We start from the raw sequence: 20913 nt of genomic DNA, 5'->3' as shown, positions 1-20913 counted from the left end.
TGTTAAATTATTTAGCTAACGTCAAGATTTTCTGATATTTACGTTCTGTTCTGAGATGCAATTGCTGGTTGATTACTCTTAATTCTGTGCTTAAATGAATTTACGATTCATCTTCTATCTTTTTTCACCAGCATCTGTGCCTTCCTGGATTTTTTATTTTTAGTCTTTTTTTTTTTTTTTTTTTTTTTTGCAGTTCGCGGGCCTCTCACTGTTGTGGCCTCTCCTGTTGTGGAGCACAGGCTCCGGACGCGAAGGCTCAGCGGCCATGGCTCAGGGGCCCAGCCGCTCAGCGGCATGTGGGATCTTCCCGGACCGGGGCACGAACCCACGTCCCCTGCACCGGCAGGCGGACTCTCAACCACTGCGCCACCAGGGAAGCCCCTATTTTTAGTCATCTTGATGCTTCATCATGGCCCTGCAAGTTTTTCGAGACGGGCTCATGGGTACGTATGCTCTGACTGCCTCTCTTGCCTTTCCACATGAAGAACAAACAAGATGAAGAGAAAATACCTGGGTCATACTTCCTTTCCTTTTGAATTGTGCAGACACTGCTTCACTGGTCTTCTTGCATCTAATGCTACTGTGAAGGTGTAGGAGGCCAAGCAGGGAATTTTTGTTGTTTATTTGTTTGCCTTTTATGCTCAGAGGCCTTTGGCTCCTTACTTTACCAGTGAAGTTCAGCACATAAGCAGGCTATGTCTTAGTGGGTCATACTTTAGTGGCACGTGGTATACCATTATGACTTGCAAATTAAAGCTTTTATTAAAGGAAACTAATTCCCCTTAATTATCTCTGAATATCTTTCTGTTCCATTTGTCTTGTTCTTCTCACGAATACCAATCACACTTATGTCTAATCGCCTCTCTCTGCCTTTCCATATCCATCATTGCCTCTAAAAACCCATTTTACATCTTACTCTTTTTCATATCATTTTATATGAGTTATTCCAGCTTGTATACCATAGCTCTCTGTTTCCAGTCGTTTTAATTACTTTTTGTTGCTTGTAAAGTAACTTTTACGTCTGCTGTCTAAAGTTCTTCTTTTCACTTTTTTTCCCTGACTATTCCAAGTTGTCTTTTCATCTCCTTCTGTTGACTCATAATCTCTTTCTGAACTCAAACCTCATTTTAAAGCCACTTTCCCCCCAGACAGCATGACTATAATTTCCTTGGGAATATGGAGCCTGTTTTTCAGAACTTTTCTCTGGGTAATACCTTTGTGATACTACGCTGTTCATGTGACTCTTGCCTCCTGTTCCTTTCCCCACACCTTAACTTCTTTCTTCCCCTTCAATTTTTTTCCCCCAGTTTTGATGCATAGTTTTTATGCTGGAGCTTTTTTTTTTTTTAACATCTTTATTGGAGTATAATTGCTTTACAATGGTGTGTTAGTTTCTGCTTTATAACAAAGTGAATCAGTTATACATATACATATGTTCCCATAGCTCCTCCCTCTTGCCAGAGCTTTTTAAATGCAGCTGGCTGTTTGGGAATACCACGGGTTTGGGGAACGAGCTAGGGCATTTCCATAAATTGGCTGTCTGCAATAGTCTGTCACCAAATTTTTATTTCCTTTGCCCATATATCTCTTCAGATGTTGGCATTGGAAGGGTCGGTGTGACTCAGGGAACAGCCTCTTAAGTAACTTGTTCACTGTGTAATCATCCAGCGATTGCTGCCCTCCTTCCTCCACACCACTCCATTTCTGCAGCCTTCCTTGGCTGGGAGGTCTAAACATGTGGCTTCTCCTGCAGCTCCATCTCCCCCACGGCTCTGCAGGGACAATCACGGTGTTTTCAGGGGCAGCGCATGGTCCCCCATCTAGTGTCTGTAATCAAAGAACTGTTGAGTAGGCCTTTCAGGACCATCACACTTACTCCTAGGGAAATCTATATCCTGCTCGTGCCTGAGGAAATCTTTGTCATCCCTCAGCCTTCCCTCCCTCATTTTGGTCCAGATTTTATGGTCTTTGGCAGGTGTATCTCATCATTCATAGTTTGGGTTTGTGGCCATTTCATTGTTCATTAAAGACAGGATGTTCCTGCTCTTTCATCCTCTTTGTGGGTATTTTGTTGGGTTTCACAGAAGGGGAATGGAATTTTTTTTAAATGCCTTTATTGTCCTCTTTAACAGAAAGCCTTAATTATTAATAGTTTTTCAGGGCTTCCCTGGTGGCACAGTGGTTGAGAGTCCACCTGCCGATGCAGGGGACGCGGGTTCATGCCCCGGTCTGGGAAGATCCCACATGCCGCGGAGCGGCTGGGTCCGTGAGCCATGGCCGCTGAGCCTGCGCGTCCAGAGCCTGTGCTCCGCAACGGGAGAGGCCACAGCAGTGAGAGGCCCGCGTACCGCAAAAAAAAAAAAAAAAAAAAAAAATAGTTTTTCAGTACAGAGGGAAGCTTTTTGTAAGCTTTTGAACAAATAATTAAAAATTACCATTTAGCAACTTATGATGTATTTTTTTAACACATCAAATCATCATCTAGGAGTTTTCCATAGAATATAAAAACAGTAGTTACATAATTGCCAATCACCACGCATAAGCCATTTCTCAAGATCAGTATTTGACTTTTTCTCCCCATTATGAATGGGAAGACCATTTGTAAACCCCTCTTCTGGATGGAGGTCTCACGTGACCTTGTATCTGCTAAGTTCAAGGTTAGCGTGCCATTAGAGAAGGTTCACAGCTGAGACAGCAGAGATGACAGGACCAGTGCCATTAATTATGACTCGCAAAACAGCAACTTTATGCCAAAGCTTCTATGATTTATTCCATAGAAATATGGTAGATTCCTCCGGAAGAGCTCATGGGAACAACATACCCTGAGTTCTTGTAACTTTGGAACTATCTGTCTGCGACCTTCAAACTTGAAGATCAGTTGGGCAGGACAGAAAATCCTTGGTTCACATTTCCTCTTTTAGTACATTAAAGATGTTACTCCATTGTTTTCTACTATGAAGTAGTATTGTTGCGAAGTCTGATGCTAACCTGATTTTCTTTCCCTAGTAAGTGACTTGGTCCTTTTGCCTAAAAACACTAACACATTATTCTTTAATCTTTAACATCCAGTGTCTTTAGTAGAGTATGTCTTGATATTGACCATTCTGGGTCAATTTTCCCAGGTATATGGTGTGCCCTTTCAGTGTGGTGCTTGGAATCTTTTATTTATAGTTTTGTTCTGTTACATTGTTTCGGTTTTCTTTTCTCAGGACTCTAATCGGGTCTTATCCTTTAGACCAAACTCTAAAGCTGCATTTTCTACAACACTTTCCTGGGACTCAGGCAGACTCAGATGTTTCCCCTCAATTTTCACTTATTTCTGTAGAGGGGACAACTCTATTGGACTTTATATACAATTTTTTTCATCGGTCTGCCTCATTCAACTGTGAGCTCATTGAAGACTGTATTCTTGATTGTCTCAGATTCCTGGTACCTGGAGTAATCAATCATAGCAGTGCTCAGTAAATGACTGTGAAGATGCTGAGCTGTGGCAATAGGCATACTCAATTTAGAAGAAGATTCTACAAGTCTATTTATTTCAGTCAACAAATAAGAGCATTTCTATCCTAAGTACCTGATTTATCAATAAGCTGAAAGTGTCTTGTTGATAAGATAGTGTGTGTGTGTGTGTGTGTGTGTGTGTGTGTGTGTGTGAATAGCCCTTTCATGCAGTTGTGTGCTAGTAAATGTTTCACAACAGGTTCATGGAAAAGAGGGCCCTGACTGTAACATTTGCCAATTTCTGTGGTGTAAATATTCCCATCAGGGCTGATTTCAAGCTGTCATCAAATGTCATTGAATACAAGGTAGGAAGAGATCACAATTGGTTCTCAAAAGCTAGTATGAACTGGCTCCAACACACCACTGCCTTGCTGAGTCATAATTAATAAATCTATTGAAAACTGGAAAGCCATATTTGGAAATCCATGTGTCCTGGACATATCTTGAGCTGTACTTTGTAAAATGTCTCACGTATAGAGATCTTTCCCTTTTTACTTAGCATATGGACATATTTCAAGAATCGAAGAGTTGGCAGGTATAGGTAACTGAACACAGGAGGCAAAGTCAGAGATGATCAGAAGTGTTGGAAAGATGCTGGTGCACTGACAGGGACAGGAAGTAGGTGGGGGAGCTGGTTGGGAATGAAGAGGGTGTCCCTTTACTTTCCCATAATGAGGATACATCCTACTTGGGGAACTAAGGACAGGTACTGAAGAGAAAGTCAGACACTGTTCCTGGAGACAGAGAGTCACCTATAGAAGTCAGAGAAGAAGTCCCACCACAGAATCATCAATGGAGAAAAAATGCAGTGATAAAAAGCAAAGGGTCAAATACTGAGCTTTTTGGAGATTTGGAAGAAGGCAAACCAATAGAAAAGATGCAGTCGAATAAGTAGGAAAAATAAGTAACACCAAGAAACACCCTGAAGGAGAATGATGAAAGTGGACAAAATGGCCAAATGCTCCGTCAAAGTAGAGAGAACAAAGAATGAAGAGAGGCTACTGGATTTCAGTCAAAGGAACAGGGTCACAAAACAGTCCACAAGGGGTATGTGGATTGCAGAAATCCACCTTTAGGGAAGACTGCCCCATGTAAGTGTCGATGCTCCTTGTTTTTTTTTTCAAATTTATTTATTTATGTAATTTATTTAGTTTTGGCTGCGTTGGGTCTTTGTTGCTGTGCGCGGGCTTTCTCTAGTTGTGGTGAGCAGGCGCTACTCTTCGTTGCGATGCACAGGCTTCTCATTGCGGTGGCTTCTCCTTTTGTGGAGCACGGGCTCCAGGCGTGTGGGCTTCAGCAATTGTGGCACACAGGCTCAGCAGTTGTGGCTCGCAGGCCCTAGTGCGCAGGCTCAGTAGTTGTGGCACACGGGCTTAGCTGCCTTGCGGCATGTGGGATCTTCCCGGACCAGGGCTCGAACCTGTGTCTCCTGCATTGGCAGGCAGATTCTCTACCACTGCGCCACCAGGGAAGCCAACGCTCCTTTTTGGTAACTAGAAAAGCAGTGTAAGAATTGAAGGTTCCTTTCTGCCTAAAACTGGGTTCAGATCTAAGGAAATCAAGGAAAAGGAAGGAGCCAATGAATGAACAAAGCCCAAACATGCCATGAATAGAGCTAGTGTCGGGGAGAGAGGAGTATTCCAGCTGCAGCCTAAGAGGCCTGGCTCAGCGAAAAGCGGAAACTCTGGTGTGGCTTTTCAGTCTCTCTGGGTTCAGGGGTAGTGGCCAGTTCCAAAGTGGAAGGGCCTCACCCAGAACCACAAGACTGATGGCTGCCCTGGAATGAGCCATCCCATGCCAGAGGGACGAGCCTGGCAAAAAGCTTCAGGGACGGTGGCAATTTGGCATCAGAGTCTCTGCCAAAACAAAGCAACTCAGAAATGAGAGAAAATTTCAACCATCAAGAGAAAAGGTGAATTCCGTAGGAAACACAAACTGCTGGGCAATACGTGGGCCTAACTGGACCCCAAGTCTGAACGCTGGCTCTGCCTTCCTGTGCACGTGGGCACACCTGCTCCTCCTCCCACATGCAGGTGTCCTGGAGATGTGGCCTTGGCTAGGAGCAGGAAGATGGGCTGACCTCTTGGAGTGTGCACAAGCTTGCTCTCGCCTTGGTGAATGGTCGCCTAGGAAACTGATCTGCCTCAGGTCCAGCCCAGCTCACGTGGCTAAATGCTTCTGTCTCCTCTTCTTTCTTCCAACAAAATCTCTTCCAGTGAATGATTTTCCTGTCCTCTGTTAGCTGGCCTGAGCTTTACTACAGCTCACTACTTCAACACCATTTTGCATTTCCCCTGTCTCTGCAAACGCTCTTGAGGAAGAGTATTTACCTGCTCAGAGGTCTATAGGGCCCAAGGATCTCATGGCCACTGGCCTCAAGGACGCTATAGGCCAGATGAGAAGACCACGTGGGTGCTCAGGGAGTAGCTCCCCATTAAAACGCAATAAAAAAGAAAACCTGGGGTCATTACGAGTTAAAGCTGGGAAATGCTGTATGATTTTTAGGGAGTGGAAGACTTCACAGAGGAGGGAAGCTTAGAGCTGGGCCCAGGATTTGAGGGTAACAACAAGAGCAAAGACACAAGGCAAGCCTGAGTAAACGTGGTAAAGCGTGTTCATTCAGTGAAACATACCCAGCAACTACAAATTCCGTTATTCACAGAGGGACTGGACAGGAGAGGAAAGCAAGGATGTCAGCCCCAGCCTCTCCTCTAAAAGGCCAGTGAGAAGAGTTTGTTCAGGAGGTAGGATGGAACTGTGAAGGCCTTTTTCTCAGAGGAAATAAGAGAAGAGGTGAGGAGGGTGTGGTATTTTAGAGCACGGCAGGGGTTCTAGGTGCTCCCGGGCTGCATCCGCTCACGCCTTGTCTTTCCCTTTTCCTGCCTCTTCCTCTTGGGTTAGGGCAGCACTTGCTCAGAGGAGTTATTTCCCAGAGCCATCCCTACTTTGGACACACTGAAGGGCTAAGCAGCCCTCCCAAGGATGAGGGGCAGGTGGGGAAATGCTTCTCAAATGGGAATGTGCCTGACAACACCTGGGGATCTTGTTCAAATGCAGATTCTGATTCCTTAGGTCAGGGTGGGACTCGAGAGCCTCATCTCTTACAAGTTCCCAGCTTCTAAAAAGATGCCCATTTGGCTGGTCCCGGTGTCACACTGAGTGCAGTAAGGTGACCAAGCATTCACGAGGCCAAGAGTTCTCTCCACAAATGCATGGCTATCCCCTCCCTGACGTTCTGCCCCTAACCTTATGGAGACAGTAACTGGAAGCATTTAATGAGGGTTTGGGGAAACATTTAGGCAGACCCTCAGTGACCTGGATGAGGACCATGACTTGTGGCTTGTCAGTTAAGATAGTTTATACATACTAGCACTTAGTTGAGCTAGACAGTTAAAACAGGAAAAATATAAAACTGTAGAACATGCAGATAAAAGTACTGTCAATCCAACCTATGCCAGAAGGATGCTCAGGGGGATGAGAAGGGTCCACTCGGTTAGGTGTTTCCATACCTAATATCTCATGTTATCCTCAGAACAACCACTGTGTTAAAAGAAAGGAAAATGGAGGCTCACACAGGTTGAAGGTATGGAACGAGGTCACCTGCAGGCATTAAAGCTTGTAGGTTCCATCATGGGTCTGTTTGGCTCAAAAGCTCTTGTTCTTGCATGAGAGACATGAGTGTACACAGTTTATTCTAAACTTGGGTCACACAAACTCAGCTTTGAATCCTAGCTCTACCCTTGGGAAGGCGACTTCAGTCTGAATGTACCTCTGTTTTCTCATCTACAGAAATGGATACATCAACTCCCAGGGCCGTCGTAGGATGAGATGGGAGTGGTATCATACAATAGGTTGCAACCGTACCATCACTGAATTTAGGACTCAGGGAAGTTCATAAATGTCAGTTACTGCCCTTTCTTATTTCTTGAGATTATTTCTAAGGTTAGACTGCCCCTCTGATCCCAGAAGATACACATTTGGGGCAGTGACTGGAGATTAGAGGACCCTCATTACAGACCTCAACTACCTGCTTCAGAACCTTTGCTAAAACCTCAGCCTATAGACAGTAAGGATGCAGCAAGACTGGAAGAAAGAGCTGGAATAAGAATAAAGGGGGCCGCCGCCAAAGAGGCAAGAGACCTTTTCTTCCCTCTTTGTTTCCTGGTGCGCGAGGAGAGGGGATTAAGAGCGCTGCTTAAAGGAGCTCCAGAGACGGGCGCGAGCCGCAGCCAAAAGCGCGGACCCCAGAGACGGGCATGAGACGCTAAGGCTGCTGCTGCCGCCACCAAGAAGCCTGTGTGCGAGCACAGGTCACTATCCACACCCCCCTTCTGGGGAGCCTGTCCAGCCCGCCACTGCCAGGGTCCCGGGATCCAGGGACAACTCCCCCGGAAGAACGCACGGCGTGCCTCAGGCCGGTGCAACGTCACGCCGTCCTCTGCCGCCGCAGGCCCGCCCCTCACGCACTCCGTACCCCTCCCTCCCCCGGGCCTGAGTGAGCCAGAGCCCCTGAATCAGCGGCTCCTTTAACCCCGTCCTGTCTGAGCGAAGAACAGACGCCCTCAGGTGACCTACACGCAGAGGCGGGGCCAAATCCAAAGCTCAGCCCCGGAAGCTGTGAGAACCAAGAAGAGAAAGGGAAATCTCTCCCAGCAGCCTCAGAAGCAGCGGATTAAATCTCCACAATCAACTTGATGTACCTGCATCTGTGGAATACCTGAATAGACAACGAGTCATCCCAAATTGAGGAGGTGGACTTTGAGAGCAAGATTTATGATTTTTTCCCCTTTTCCTCTTTTTGTGAGTGTGTATGTGGATGCTTCTGTGTGAGATTTTGTCTGTGTAGCTTCGCTTCCACCATTTGTCCTAGGGTTCTATCCATCCATTTTTTAAAATTTTTTTTCTTAGTAATTATTTTTTATTTTAATAACTTTATTTTATTTTATCTTACTTTATTTTACTTTATCTTCTTTCTTTCTTTCCTTTTTTCCTTTCTTCCCTCCTTCCTTCCTTCCTCCCTCCCTCCCTCACTCCTTTCTTTCTTTCTTTCTTTCTTTCATTCTTCCTTTCTTTCTTTCTACTTCTACCAATTCTTTCTCTCTATTTGTTCTCCCTTTTATTCTGAGCCGTGTGGATGAAAGGCTCTTGGTGCTGCAGCCAGGAGTCAGTGCTGTGCCTCTGAGGTGGGAGAGCCAACATCAGGACACTGGTCCACAAGAGACCTCCCAGCTCCACATAATATCAAACAGTGAAAATCTCCCAGAGATCTCCATCTCAACACCAGCACCCAGCTTCACTCAACGACCAGCAAGCTACAGTGCTGAACACCCTATGCCAAACAACTAGCAAGACAGGAACACAACCCCACCCATTAGCAGAGAGGCTGCCTAAAATCATAATAAGTCCACAGACACCCCAAAACACACCACCAGACATGGACTGCCCACCAGAAAGACAAGATCCAGCCTCATCCACCAGAACACAGGCACTAGTCCCATCCACCAGGAAGCCTACACAACCCACTGAACCAACCTTAGCCACTGGGGACAGACACCAAAAACAAAGGGAACTATGAACCAGCAGGCTGCAAAAAGGAGACCCCAAACACAGTAAGATAAGCAAAATGAGAAGACAGAAAAATACACAGCAGTTGAAGAAGCAAGGTAAAGACCCACCAGACCTAACAAATGAAGAGGAAATAGGCAGTCTACCTGAAAAAGAATTCAGAATAATGATAGTAAAGATGATCCAAAATCTTGGAAATAGAATAGACAAAATGCAAGAAACATTTAACAAGGACCCAGAAGAACGAAAGATGAAACAAGCAAAGATGAACAACACAATAAATGAAATAAAAAATACTCTAGATGGGATCAATAGAAGAATAACTGAGGCAGAAGAACGGATAAGTGACCTGGAAGATAAAATAGTGGAAATAACTACTGCAGAGCAGAATAAAGAAAAAAGAATGAAAAGAACTGAGGACAGTCTCAGAGACCTCTGGGACAACATTAAACGAACCAACATCCGAATTATAGGGGTTCCAGAAGAAGAAGAGAAAAAGAAAGGGACTGAGAAAATATTTGAAGAGATTATAGTTGAAAAGTTCCCTAATATGGGAAAGGAAATAGTTAATCAAGTCCAGGAAGCACAGAGAGTCCCATACAGGATAAATCCAAGGAGAAATACGCCAAGACACATATTAATCAAACTGTCAAAAATTAAATACAAAGAAAACATATTACAAGCAGCAAGGGAAAAACAACAAATAACACACAAGGGAATCCCCATAAGGTTAACAGCTGATCTTTCAGCAGAAACTCTGCAAGCCAGAAGGGAGTGGCAGGACATATTTAAAGTGATGAAGGAGAAAAACCCGCAACCAAGATTACTCTACCCAGCAAGGATCTCGTTCAGATTTGATGGAGAAATTAAAACCTTTACAGACAAGCAAAAGCTGAGAGAGTTCAGCACCACCAAACCGGCTTTACAACAAATGCTAAAGGAAATTCTCTAGGCAGGAAACACAAGAGAAGGAAAAGACCTACAATAACGAACCCAAAACAATTAAGAAAATGGGAATAGGAACATACATATCGACAATTACCTTAAATGTAAATGAACTAAATGCTCTCACCAAAAGAGACAGATTGGCTGAATGGATACAAAAACAAGACCCATATATATGCTGTCTACAAGAGACCCACTTCAGAACTAGAGACACATACAGACTGAAAGTAAGGGGATAGAAAAAGATATTCCATGCAAATGGAAACCAAAAGAAAGCTGGAGTACCAATTCTCATATCAGACAAAATAGACTTTAAAATAAAGACTATTAGAAGAGACAAAGAAGGACACTACATAATGATCAAGGGATTGATCCAAGAAGAAGATATAACAATTGTAAATATTTATGCACCCAACATAGGAGCACCTCAATACATAAGGCAAATACTAACAGCCATTAAAGGGGAAATCGACAGTTAAACATTCATAGTAGGGGACTTTAACACCCCACTTTCACCCATGGACAGATCATCCAAAATGAAAATAAATAAGGAAACACAAGCTTTAAATGATACATTAAACAAGATGGACTTAATTGATATTTATAGGACATTCCATACAAAAACAACAGAATACACATTTTTCCCAAGTGCTCATGGAACATTATCCAGGATAGATCATATCTTGGGTCACAAATCAAGCCTTGGTAAATTTCAAGAAATTTGAAATTGTATCAAGTATCTTTTCTGACCACAACACTATGAGACTAGATATCAATTACAGGAAAAGATCTGTAAAAAATACAAACACGTGGAGGCAAACAATACACTACTTAATAACGTAGTGATCACTGAAGAAATCAAAGAGGAAATCAAAAAATACCTAGAAACAAATGACAATGGAGACACGACGAACCAAAACCTATGGGATGCAGCAAAAGCAGTTCTGAGAGGGAAGTTTATAGCAATACAATCTTACCTTAAGAAAAAGGAAACATCTCGAATAAACAACCTAACCTTGTACCTAAAGCAATTAGAGAAAGAACAACAAACCCCCAAAGTTAGCAGAAGGAAAGAAATCATAAAAATCAGATCAGAAATAAATGAAAAAGAAATGAAGGAAATGATAGCAAAGATCAATAAAACTAAAAGCTGGTTCTTTGAGAAGATAAACAAAATTGATAAACCATTAGCCAGACTCATCAAGAAAAAAAGGGAGAAGACTCAAATCAACAGAATTAGAAATGAAAAAGCAGAAGTAACAACTGACACTGCAGAAATAGAAAACATCATGAGAGATTACTACAAGCACCTATATGCCAATAAAATGGACAACCTGGAAGAAATGGACAAATTCTTAGAAATGCACAACCTGCCAAGACTGAATCAGGAAGAAATAGAAAATATGAACAGACCAATCACAGGCACTGAAATTGAAACTGTGATTAAAAATCTTCCAACAAACAAAAGCCCAGGACCAGATGGCTTCACAGGCAAATTCTATCAAACATTTAGAGAAGAGCTAACACCTACCCTTCTCAAACTCTTCCAAAATATAGCAGAGGGAGGAACACTCCCAAACTCATTCTACGAGGCCACCATCACCCTGATACCAAAACCAGACAAGGATGTCACAGAGAAAGAAAACTACAGACCAGTATCACTGATGAACATAGATGCAAAAATCCTCAACAAAATACTAGCAAACAGAATCCAACAGCACATTAAAAGGATCATACACCATGATCAAGTGGGGTTTATTCCAGGAATGCAAGGATTTTTCAATATATGCAAATCAATCAATGTGATACACCATATTAACAAACTGAAGGAGAAAAACCATATGATCATCTCAATAGATGCAGAGAAAGCTTTTGACAAAATTCAACACCCATTTATGATAAAAACCCTGCAGAAAGTAGGCATAGAGGGAACTTTCCTCAACATAATAAAGTCCATATATGAAAAACCCACAGCCAACATCATCCTCAATGGTGAAAACCTGAAATCATTTTCAATAAGATCAGGAACAACAGAAGGTTGCCCACTCTCACCACTCTTATTCAACATAGTTTTGGAAGTTTTAGCCACAGCAATCAGAGAAGAAAAGGAAATAAAAGGAATCCAAATCGGAAAAGAAGAAGTAAAGCTGTCACTGTTTGCAGATAACATGATACTATACATAGAGAATCCTAAAGATGCTACCAGAAAACTACTAGAGCTAATCAATTAATTTGGCAAAGTAGCAGGATACAAAATTAATGCAAAGAAATCTCTGGCATTCCTATACACTAATGATGAAAAATATGAAAGTGAAATCAAGCAAACACTCCCATTTATCACTGCAACAAAAAGAATAAAATGTCTAGGAATAAACCTACCTAAGGAGACAAAAGACCTGTATGCAGAAAATTATGACACTGATGAAAGAAATTAAAGATGATACAAACAGATGGAGAGATATACCATGTTCTTGGATTGGAAGAATCAACATTGTGAAAATGACTCTACTACCCAAAGCAATCTACAGATTCAATGCAATCCCTATCAAACTACCACTGTCATTTTTCACAGAACTAGAACAAAAAATATCACAATTTGTATGGAAACACAAAAGACCCTGAATAGCCAAAGCAATCTTGAGAACAAAAAACGGAGCTGGAGGAATCAGGCTCCCTGACTTCAGACTATACTACAAAGCTACAGTAATCAAGACAGTATGGTACTGGCACAAAATCAGTAAGATAGATCAATGGAACAGGATAGAAAGCCCAGAGATAAACCCACGCACATATGGTCACCTTATCTTCGATAAAGGAGGCAGGACTGTACAGTGGAGAAAGGACAGCCTCTTCAATAAGTGGTGCTGGGAAAACTGGACAGGTACATGTAAAAGTATGAGATTAGATCACTCCCTAACACCATACACAAAAATAAGCTCAAAATGGATTAAAGACCTAAATGTAAGGCCAGAAACTATCAAACTCTTAGAGGAAAATATAGGCAGAACACTCTATGACATAAATCACAGCAAGATCTTTTTTGACCCACGTCCTAGGGAAATGGAAATAAAAAAAGAAAAATAAACAAGTGGGACCTAATGAAACTTCAAAGCTTTTGCACAGCAAAGGAAAGCATAAACAATATGAGAAGACAACCCTCAGAATGGAGAAAATATTTGCAAATGGAGCAACTGACAAAGGATTAATCTCCAAAATTTATAAGCAGCTCATGCAGCTCAATAACAAAAAAACAAACAACCCAATCCAAAAATGGGCAGAAGACCTAAATAGACATTTCTCCAAACGAGATATACAGAGTGCCAACAAACACATGAAAGAATGCTCAACATCATTAATCATTAGAGAAATGCAAATCAAAACTACAATGAGATATCATCTCACACCAGTCAGAATGGCCATCATCAAAAACTCTACAAACAATAAATGCTGGAGAGGGTGTGGAGAAAAGGGAACACTCTTGCACTGCTGGTGGGAATGTGAATTGGTACAGCCACTATGGAGAACAGTATGGAGGTTCCTTAAAAAACTACAAATAGAACTACCATATGACCCAGCAATCCCACTACTGGGCATATACCCTGAGAAAACCATAATTCAAAAAGAGTCATGTACCAAAATGTTCATTGCAGCTCTATTTACAATAGCCTGGAGATGGAAACAACCTAAGTGTCCGTCATCGGATGAATGGATAAAGAAGATGTGGCACATATATACAATGGAATATTACTCAGCCATAAAAAGAAATGAAATTGAGCTATTTGTAATGAAGTGGATAGACCTAGAGTCTATCATACAGAGTGAAGTAAGTCAGAAAGAGAAAGACAAATACCGTATGCTAACACATATATATGGAATTTAAGAAAAAAAAATGTCATGAAGAACCTAGAGGTAAGACAGGAATAAAGACACAGACCTACTAGAGAATGGACTTGAGGATATGGGGAGCGGGAAGGGTAAACCGTGACAAAGCGAGAGAGTGGCATGGACATATATACACTACCAAACGTAAGGTAGATAGCTAGTGGGAAGCAGCCGCATAGCACAGGGAGATCAGCTCGGTGCTTTGTGACCGCCTGGAGGGGTGGGATAGGGAGGGTGGGAGGGAGGGAGATGCAAGGGGGAAGAGATATGGGAACATATGTATATGCATAACTGATTCACTTTGTTATGAAGCAGAAACTAACACACCATTGTAAAGCCATTATACTCCAATAAAGATGTAAAAAAAAAAAAAAAGAATAAAGGGGGCTGGAATATGAGTCCCATCAGTTCAAGGAAAACCCTGCGAGGTATTCTGGGGAACTGAAAGTTGATTTTTCCGACCTGTAGGAGGTGACTTGATGGACGCAGTGATGGGAATACTTTGAGGTGTTAGATGGTGTGGAGATGAGAGAGTGGTACAGAGGCTGGGAATCTGGTGGGCAGTGTAATATCAAAGAGAGAACCCTTGGGATAAGGTTAAAAGGCATGCATTCTGCTCCTACCTTGCAGCTTATTTCAGCCATTTGGGTTTAATTTTCCCCACCTGAAAAATAAGGCATTGCTACTAGACTATAGTAAGTCCTTGCAGCACTAAAATGATAGTTGGAATTCTGCTTATTGCAATTAACGTGAACTTGAGAGGGTAAATGGTAAAATCAGCAATGGTACCAACGGAATGCAAAGGAAGTAAAGGTGTGGAAAATTTTCAGGAAGTTGAAATGTCAGGGTTTAATAAATAATTCTATATAAGGAGACCTAAGGCAGAGAAGAACCAAACCGATTTTGAGTTAATCCTGGGATACAATGACTTTGGTTCTTCCAAAAGAAAGAAGTAATGGGATTTGGTTTAGGAGAAACGTGTTGAGTACAGTTTAAGTAATATTGAGTAAAAACTGAAAACGGATCATTATGTGTAGGTCTGGACCAGGGCACTTACACAACCCAGAGAGTGAGTAAGTGCTTCCTGAAATTTTGCACATTAGACATTCCACTCACCTCAAACTAGCCCCAGCTCTCATCTCAGGGAGGAAATATCGAAAGGCTGAAAAAAGGGAGGAGCAGAAAAGAAGGGACTGTGAAGTTTGCAATGGCCCTTACCTTTGACCAGTCTCCCACAGTTAGATGCGGAGGACAGTCTGTTCTGGCACAGGACTTATGAGAAGATGCCTTGGGTCCTTGACACAATTCATCTGAGAGACTCAGAAAGCTGCCATCCGTTAACAGCTGCTGACAGGTGACCCTGCGATTCTGAGTTCCCCCACCACAGGTCCTGGAACACTGAGAAGACAGAAGGAGGTGAGTCAACGGGCTTGGCCCTCTTCAACTTAGTGCAGTGCAGGGCTCTTACAATCATCAGCCTGGCGGCCGTGGAGTCATCAGTCTGCCATACCTGCTGCCATTCTTCAATATGCCAGCTAGGAGGGCAATCAAACTGATTGCATGCTTGTAAGGCATGGGGCTTCTCATCTTGGCATTCCTCAGGAGGGGAGGGGGATTCCCCAGGGTGCAGGCAGTACACTTCTCGGGTCTGGATTCCAACGCCACAGGTAGCTGAGCAGGGTCCCCAAGAGCCCGTGTGCCACCTGTACCAAAAAGACAAGTGGGCAACATTAACTGTCCAATGGACTCTGTGCAACAACCAGAGCATGGACAAGTTCCTCTCTGGACTTCCAGACTCCACCCGCCACATCCAGATCCTGGAGTCACAGCACCAACATATGCAATTCAAGTCCAGAAATACAATGTTTCCAGGCAAGAAGTGCCAGGAAAGGGTTTGAAGATTTTACCTGTTAGGGAAAGTCCAGAGTACATTTCTCTCCATCCTAACCTACCACCCTACAGCAATAATAAAATCTTAGTTTTGTTTTGAATAGAGCCCCAAGGCAAGGATGAATTATATAGGTGCCAAAAGAATTTTAAATGCTTAAAAGCACACTTCAGGAAATTTTCAGGGCACCTGGATTCATTATTTGGAATATCCCTAAGAAAATTCTTTTATGTTAGGATTATAACATATATATATATATATATATATATATATATATATATGTATATGAAATGTGATTCCTTTCCAATAAGATCTTGGAAAAATCAGGTTTTCTCATGAAACATCTGTAAAAATTAAAACCCAAGGCAGGTGCTCATGATACATATTTCCAAGTTGCCTTCAAAAAGATTCTCTCAATTCACACTCTCACCAAAAGCAAGTGAGACAGCCTGGTTTCTTACAGCCACACCAACACTGCACAATATCATCTTAAAAAGTCTCTGCCTGTCTGATGGGTAAAAAATTGTATACAATGATTATTTTAATTTATGGATATTTAATTCTTAGTAATCATGAATTTTTAATTAGTTATTGTAAAGATATATCATGAGGAAAGAATTTTTAAATGCTTAAAATGTACATTAGTAAAAAAATGCTTGCTCCAGGGTAGTTTGTAACAGCAAAAAATTAATTAATAATTAAATTTTACAAAGTGGAAGGCCATCTAAACATTTAATAATAAAAGGCAAAATAAATAATTGTCTACTCATAAAGCACCATGCTAACAGCCATTGAAAATAAAGTAGATATACAGTTACTGACATGGAAATACATTCATGTATTTTTATTAGAAAATAGGTCGCATGCAGAAAAAGAATATGGCTAATTACACATTGAAATGTTAACAGTGATGATCTCTAAGTGATAGGATTTTTATTTTCTTTATTCTTGCTGGTATCTTTCTCCTGATTTTTCTTATAAGAAACATTCATGATCAGAAAAAATAAGTTAGTTCTTTGAAAACTATTAGTGTTTATCTAAAGATGATTTTTCAGTTTTTCTGATTTCTAACTTTCTATAATAAACATGTTTTACTTATGTGACTAAGAGAAAAAAATGAACAGTATTAAAGACAAATAAGGCAAAAAGAGTAAAATCTTAACTTATGAAGGCAAGAGTTCACAATGATGATATAACAAATACGGAGACCGAATAACAAGCACAGATATGTATGAAATATGAGATGTTAGATATAAGAAAAATGGAAGGATATGTAATAAAAAAATTTTAAGCTGTGAAATACTTCTCTAAGCTCCTGGCTTATCAAAAAGATGAATTTTAATAAGAACATAGAGAACTGAATAATACATTTGAAAATTTTGGTGAAATACATGTTATTAGGCAACTACAAAAAGTTCTATTCAAGAAAGGGACTAGAGCTTGCTAATTGTGTGATTGAGTGCCTACAAGTTTCTAAGAAACAAGTGAATTCCTATGTTATTTAAAATGTTCCAAAGTAAAGAAGAGGATTAAATATTTTAATGTACATTATGAAGCTCGGTAAAACCTGAGCACAAAATCTGACGAATGTATATAAAGAAAATATTTTTTATGTATGGTTATGTATTCTGAATTCTAAATAAAAGAGAAATATAAATCCTAGGTAAAATGGAAGCAAGTCAATCAAAGGATTAAAATAATACACAGTACACGCTATGGACTGAATGTTTGTATCCCTCCCCAAATTCATATGTTGAATCCCTAACCTCCAATGTGATAGTGTTTGGAAATTAGGCCTTTAGGTCGAAATTAGGGTTAGAAGAGGCCATAAGGGTGGGGCCTTCCTGATGGGACTAGTGCCCTTGTAAGAAGATAAACCAGAGAGCTTGCTCTCTCTGTCTCTCTCTCTTTCTGCCATAAAAGGACACAGTGAGAAGGCAGCTGTCAGCAAGCTGGCAAGAGAGCTGTCATCAAACACGGTACCCTGCTGGCACCTTGATCTTAAAAGTTCTAGCCTCCAGAACTGTGAGAAAATAAACTTTTGTTGTTTAAGCCACCTAGTCTATCACATTTCTGACCACAGTGGAACTATATTAGATAATCCCCCAAATATTTAGAAATTATGCAATAACCTTTTAAATTACTCATGGGTCAAAGAAGAAATCACAATGAAAATTAAGACAGTATTTTTAAATGCATGTTAAAAAACACGAAATGTCAAAATCTGTGGGATGCAGCTAAAGCCATGATTAGAAGAAAATCAATGTCTTAAATGTACATATTAAAATGCAAGAAAGGCTGAAAACAATAATCTATTTCAAGAAGTTAAAAAAACAGTATATTAGACCAAAAAAAGTCAGGGAGAGGAAGCAAAAAAAGAGATGAGTACAGAAATGAGTGAACTAGAAAACAAAAGTTGGCTGTTCAAAAGACAAATAAAATGGATAAATTTATGGTGAGAAGAACAAAAATAGAGACAGCATAAACATAAGGAATTTAAGGGGAATTTCAAAGGCATTAAAAATAATAAAAGTATAATAGGTGTAAAATGAAAAACATTAGGTCAAACAATAAATAAATTTAAATAAATTTAAAAATTGGATTTTTTAACTTTAGAATTAAAAAATTCAATTAACATGCAAAAAGACAAATGAATATATAAACCAGCATTTATATTCCTTTAGCACTTACCCTTAAATTATAGCATATATCACTATAAATGCTGATAACAAAGTCTAGAGTTTCTTGGTATCTCTACTCCTTTTCTTGATCGAGATGAAAGGGCTTCTTGAACTACTCTCATCTGTTACTGTTGTCTAGAATTCTGTTTCTCTTGACTTTTCCATACTTATTTTAATCATTCCTGTTTTGTTTTTTTTTCCACGGGTTTGGTTGAGTTCATTATATTTTTTTATTCTGCTTTCTCCTCTGCTATCTTTTATCCTTAGAGTTACCCTTGGAAATTTAAAGGGCCTATTTAACAACTCTAGAGTAAATCAAAATTATTTCCATCTTCACAAATAGTACAAGGGGCTTAAATCACTTTAACTCCACAATCAACATTTGACCCAGTTTTACAAGGCTTTGTTGTCCAATATCTATTTCAAATCCACATTCAGATATTATTATTGACTTGCACAGTCAGTGATTCTTTTTTAGATAGCTGTCTTTACAATGTACTTTGGTCAGTATTCATTCTTATATCTCAGACCGTCCCTCTAGGATCAGTTTTCTGCTTAATAAACACATTCTTTTAAAATTATCTTTAGTGAAAGTTTGCTGCTAGTAAAGTCTCCTGGTTTTGCTCACCTAAAATTTCTAACGTAATAGTAGTTAACATTTATCGATCACTTACCATGGGCCAAGCTCTTTTTAGAGTACTTTACATGTATTAACACACTTAATCCTCACATCACCTATAAGGCCACAGTTTGCTGACTCCATTACAATCTGAAAACACCCTTGTTTCATCTTTGAAATATTGTTCACTAAGTATGTGATTCCAGGCTGACAGTTATTTCCTCTGAACCATCTGAAGATAATATTCCATTATTACTAATGAGAAGAATACTGTCAGTTTTGCTGTTCCTCTTATACATCTCTTCTCTCTGATTGCTTCTGAGATATTTTGTCTTTGGAGTTCCAAGGCTTCCCAGCCATGTGTCTAGGTGTGTATCTCTTTTTTATCTTTCCTGCTTGGGATCTGTTGTAACTCCAGATTCTCAGGATTCATATTTTTCATTAACTCCAAAATATTCTCAGCCATTATCTCTTTGAATATTACCTGCTATCTTTTTGCAGCTTCATTTAGATACATACCTTCTCAATATATCCTCTGTCTTTCTTATCTCCAGTGCATATTCTACATATCTCGTTTGTTCTCTGTGCTTTTTTTTTTTTTTTTTTTTGCGGCACGCGGGCCTCTCACTGTTGTGGCCTCTCCCGTTGCGCAGCACAGGCTCCAGACGCGCAGGCTCAGCGGCCATGGCTCACGGGCCCAGCCGCTCCGCGGCATGTGGGATCTTCCCGGACCGGAGCACGAACCCGCGTCCCCTGCAATGGCAGGCGGACTCTCAACCACTGCGCCACCAGGGAAGCCCCTCTCTGTGCTTTTTTCCAGGTAATTTCTTCAGATCTCTCTTCTATTTCACCTGTTTGCCCCATTCCATAACTTTTAAATGTCAGTGATTTTATATTTAACCTCTAGATATTCTATTAGGTTGAACCATATGAATTTGCCAATATTTGACCATTTATAACCAATGAAATTTAAGTTTTATATGGTTCAACCTAATATTTGGTTCTTTAAAAAAACTGTCCAAGTATTTTTGATAGGTTGTTCCTAGCTTAGGTTTTCATTTCCAGCTTTATACCTTTAAGTATTTTAAACAAACTTATTTTATATTCTGTATCTGATAATTCCAACTATCTGATGCTCTGTGTATCTGATTCCCCACTGATTCTCCCATGTTGTTTATTCCTGAGTATTTTGATTTTTGATTATGAGGTCATTCCTGTTAGGTCTTGGTGGGAATTTTAAGTTCTAGGTGGAAGTTACATCATTCCTCTACACAGAATTTGCATTACGTCTGTCAAAACCAATGTGAATTAATTTTTCAGATCACATAGTCAGATAGATATAACCCCCCACCTCCTGCATAAAGGGCTGTTGGTAGCTGTCCCCAGGGAGGTACTAACTTTTACACTGGGTTACCGCTCTAGATTCATGCCTCAGCTTCGTTTTGGCTACTGAGGATTTCCCCTACTTTCTTACAAGCTTAATTCTACATTTCAAGTTATTTTTACACATTTTACCTAGTATTTTAGGAGCTTTAACAAAAGGGCATTCAGGATATCTAGTCCATCACAAGGCTAAAAATGGACACCCACATTCATATACTTGAAAGTTTAGCAAGTTTAGCTCTAGGATGATCATGATTTTCCCTGAGTTCTCTAAATATGTTATTCCTTTGTTTTCTGGAAACTCCACTTGTGAATACGTTCTTGGGGTTAATATGTCTTTCATGTCTTACAGCTTTGAAGAATTTCTTGTCATCCTTGATTTTCTGCAGTCTCACTTGCCCTATCAAAGTGGGTATTTGTTTTCCCTTATTTCTCTTGATACTAGAAGT

At 40.5% G+C, this 20913-nt stretch overlaps 1 protein-coding gene across 1 annotated transcript in view; it reads right to left on the bottom strand.

The window, feature by feature from the left end:
• ADAMTSL3 (ADAMTS like 3) overlaps nucleotides 1-20913 on the bottom strand; it is a gene marked incomplete at both ends in the record, with an annotated part of 539369 nt that overhangs the window by 74191 nt on the left and 444265 nt on the right. The window contains 2 exon segments of the mRNA XM_082852534.1: nucleotides 15112-15291; nucleotides 15404-15596. Of these exon segments, the coding sequence (XP_082708660.1) occupies nucleotides 15112-15291; nucleotides 15404-15596 (373 nt within the window).

This window comes from Leucopleurus acutus (assembly GCF_964270905.1).
Source record: "Leucopleurus acutus genome assembly, chromosome: 1".
Lineage (NCBI taxonomy): Eukaryota > Metazoa > Chordata > Mammalia > Artiodactyla > Delphinidae > Leucopleurus > Leucopleurus acutus.
The sequence above is the reverse complement of the archived record's forward strand: the minus strand, read 5'-3'. Positions and strand labels throughout refer to the sequence as shown.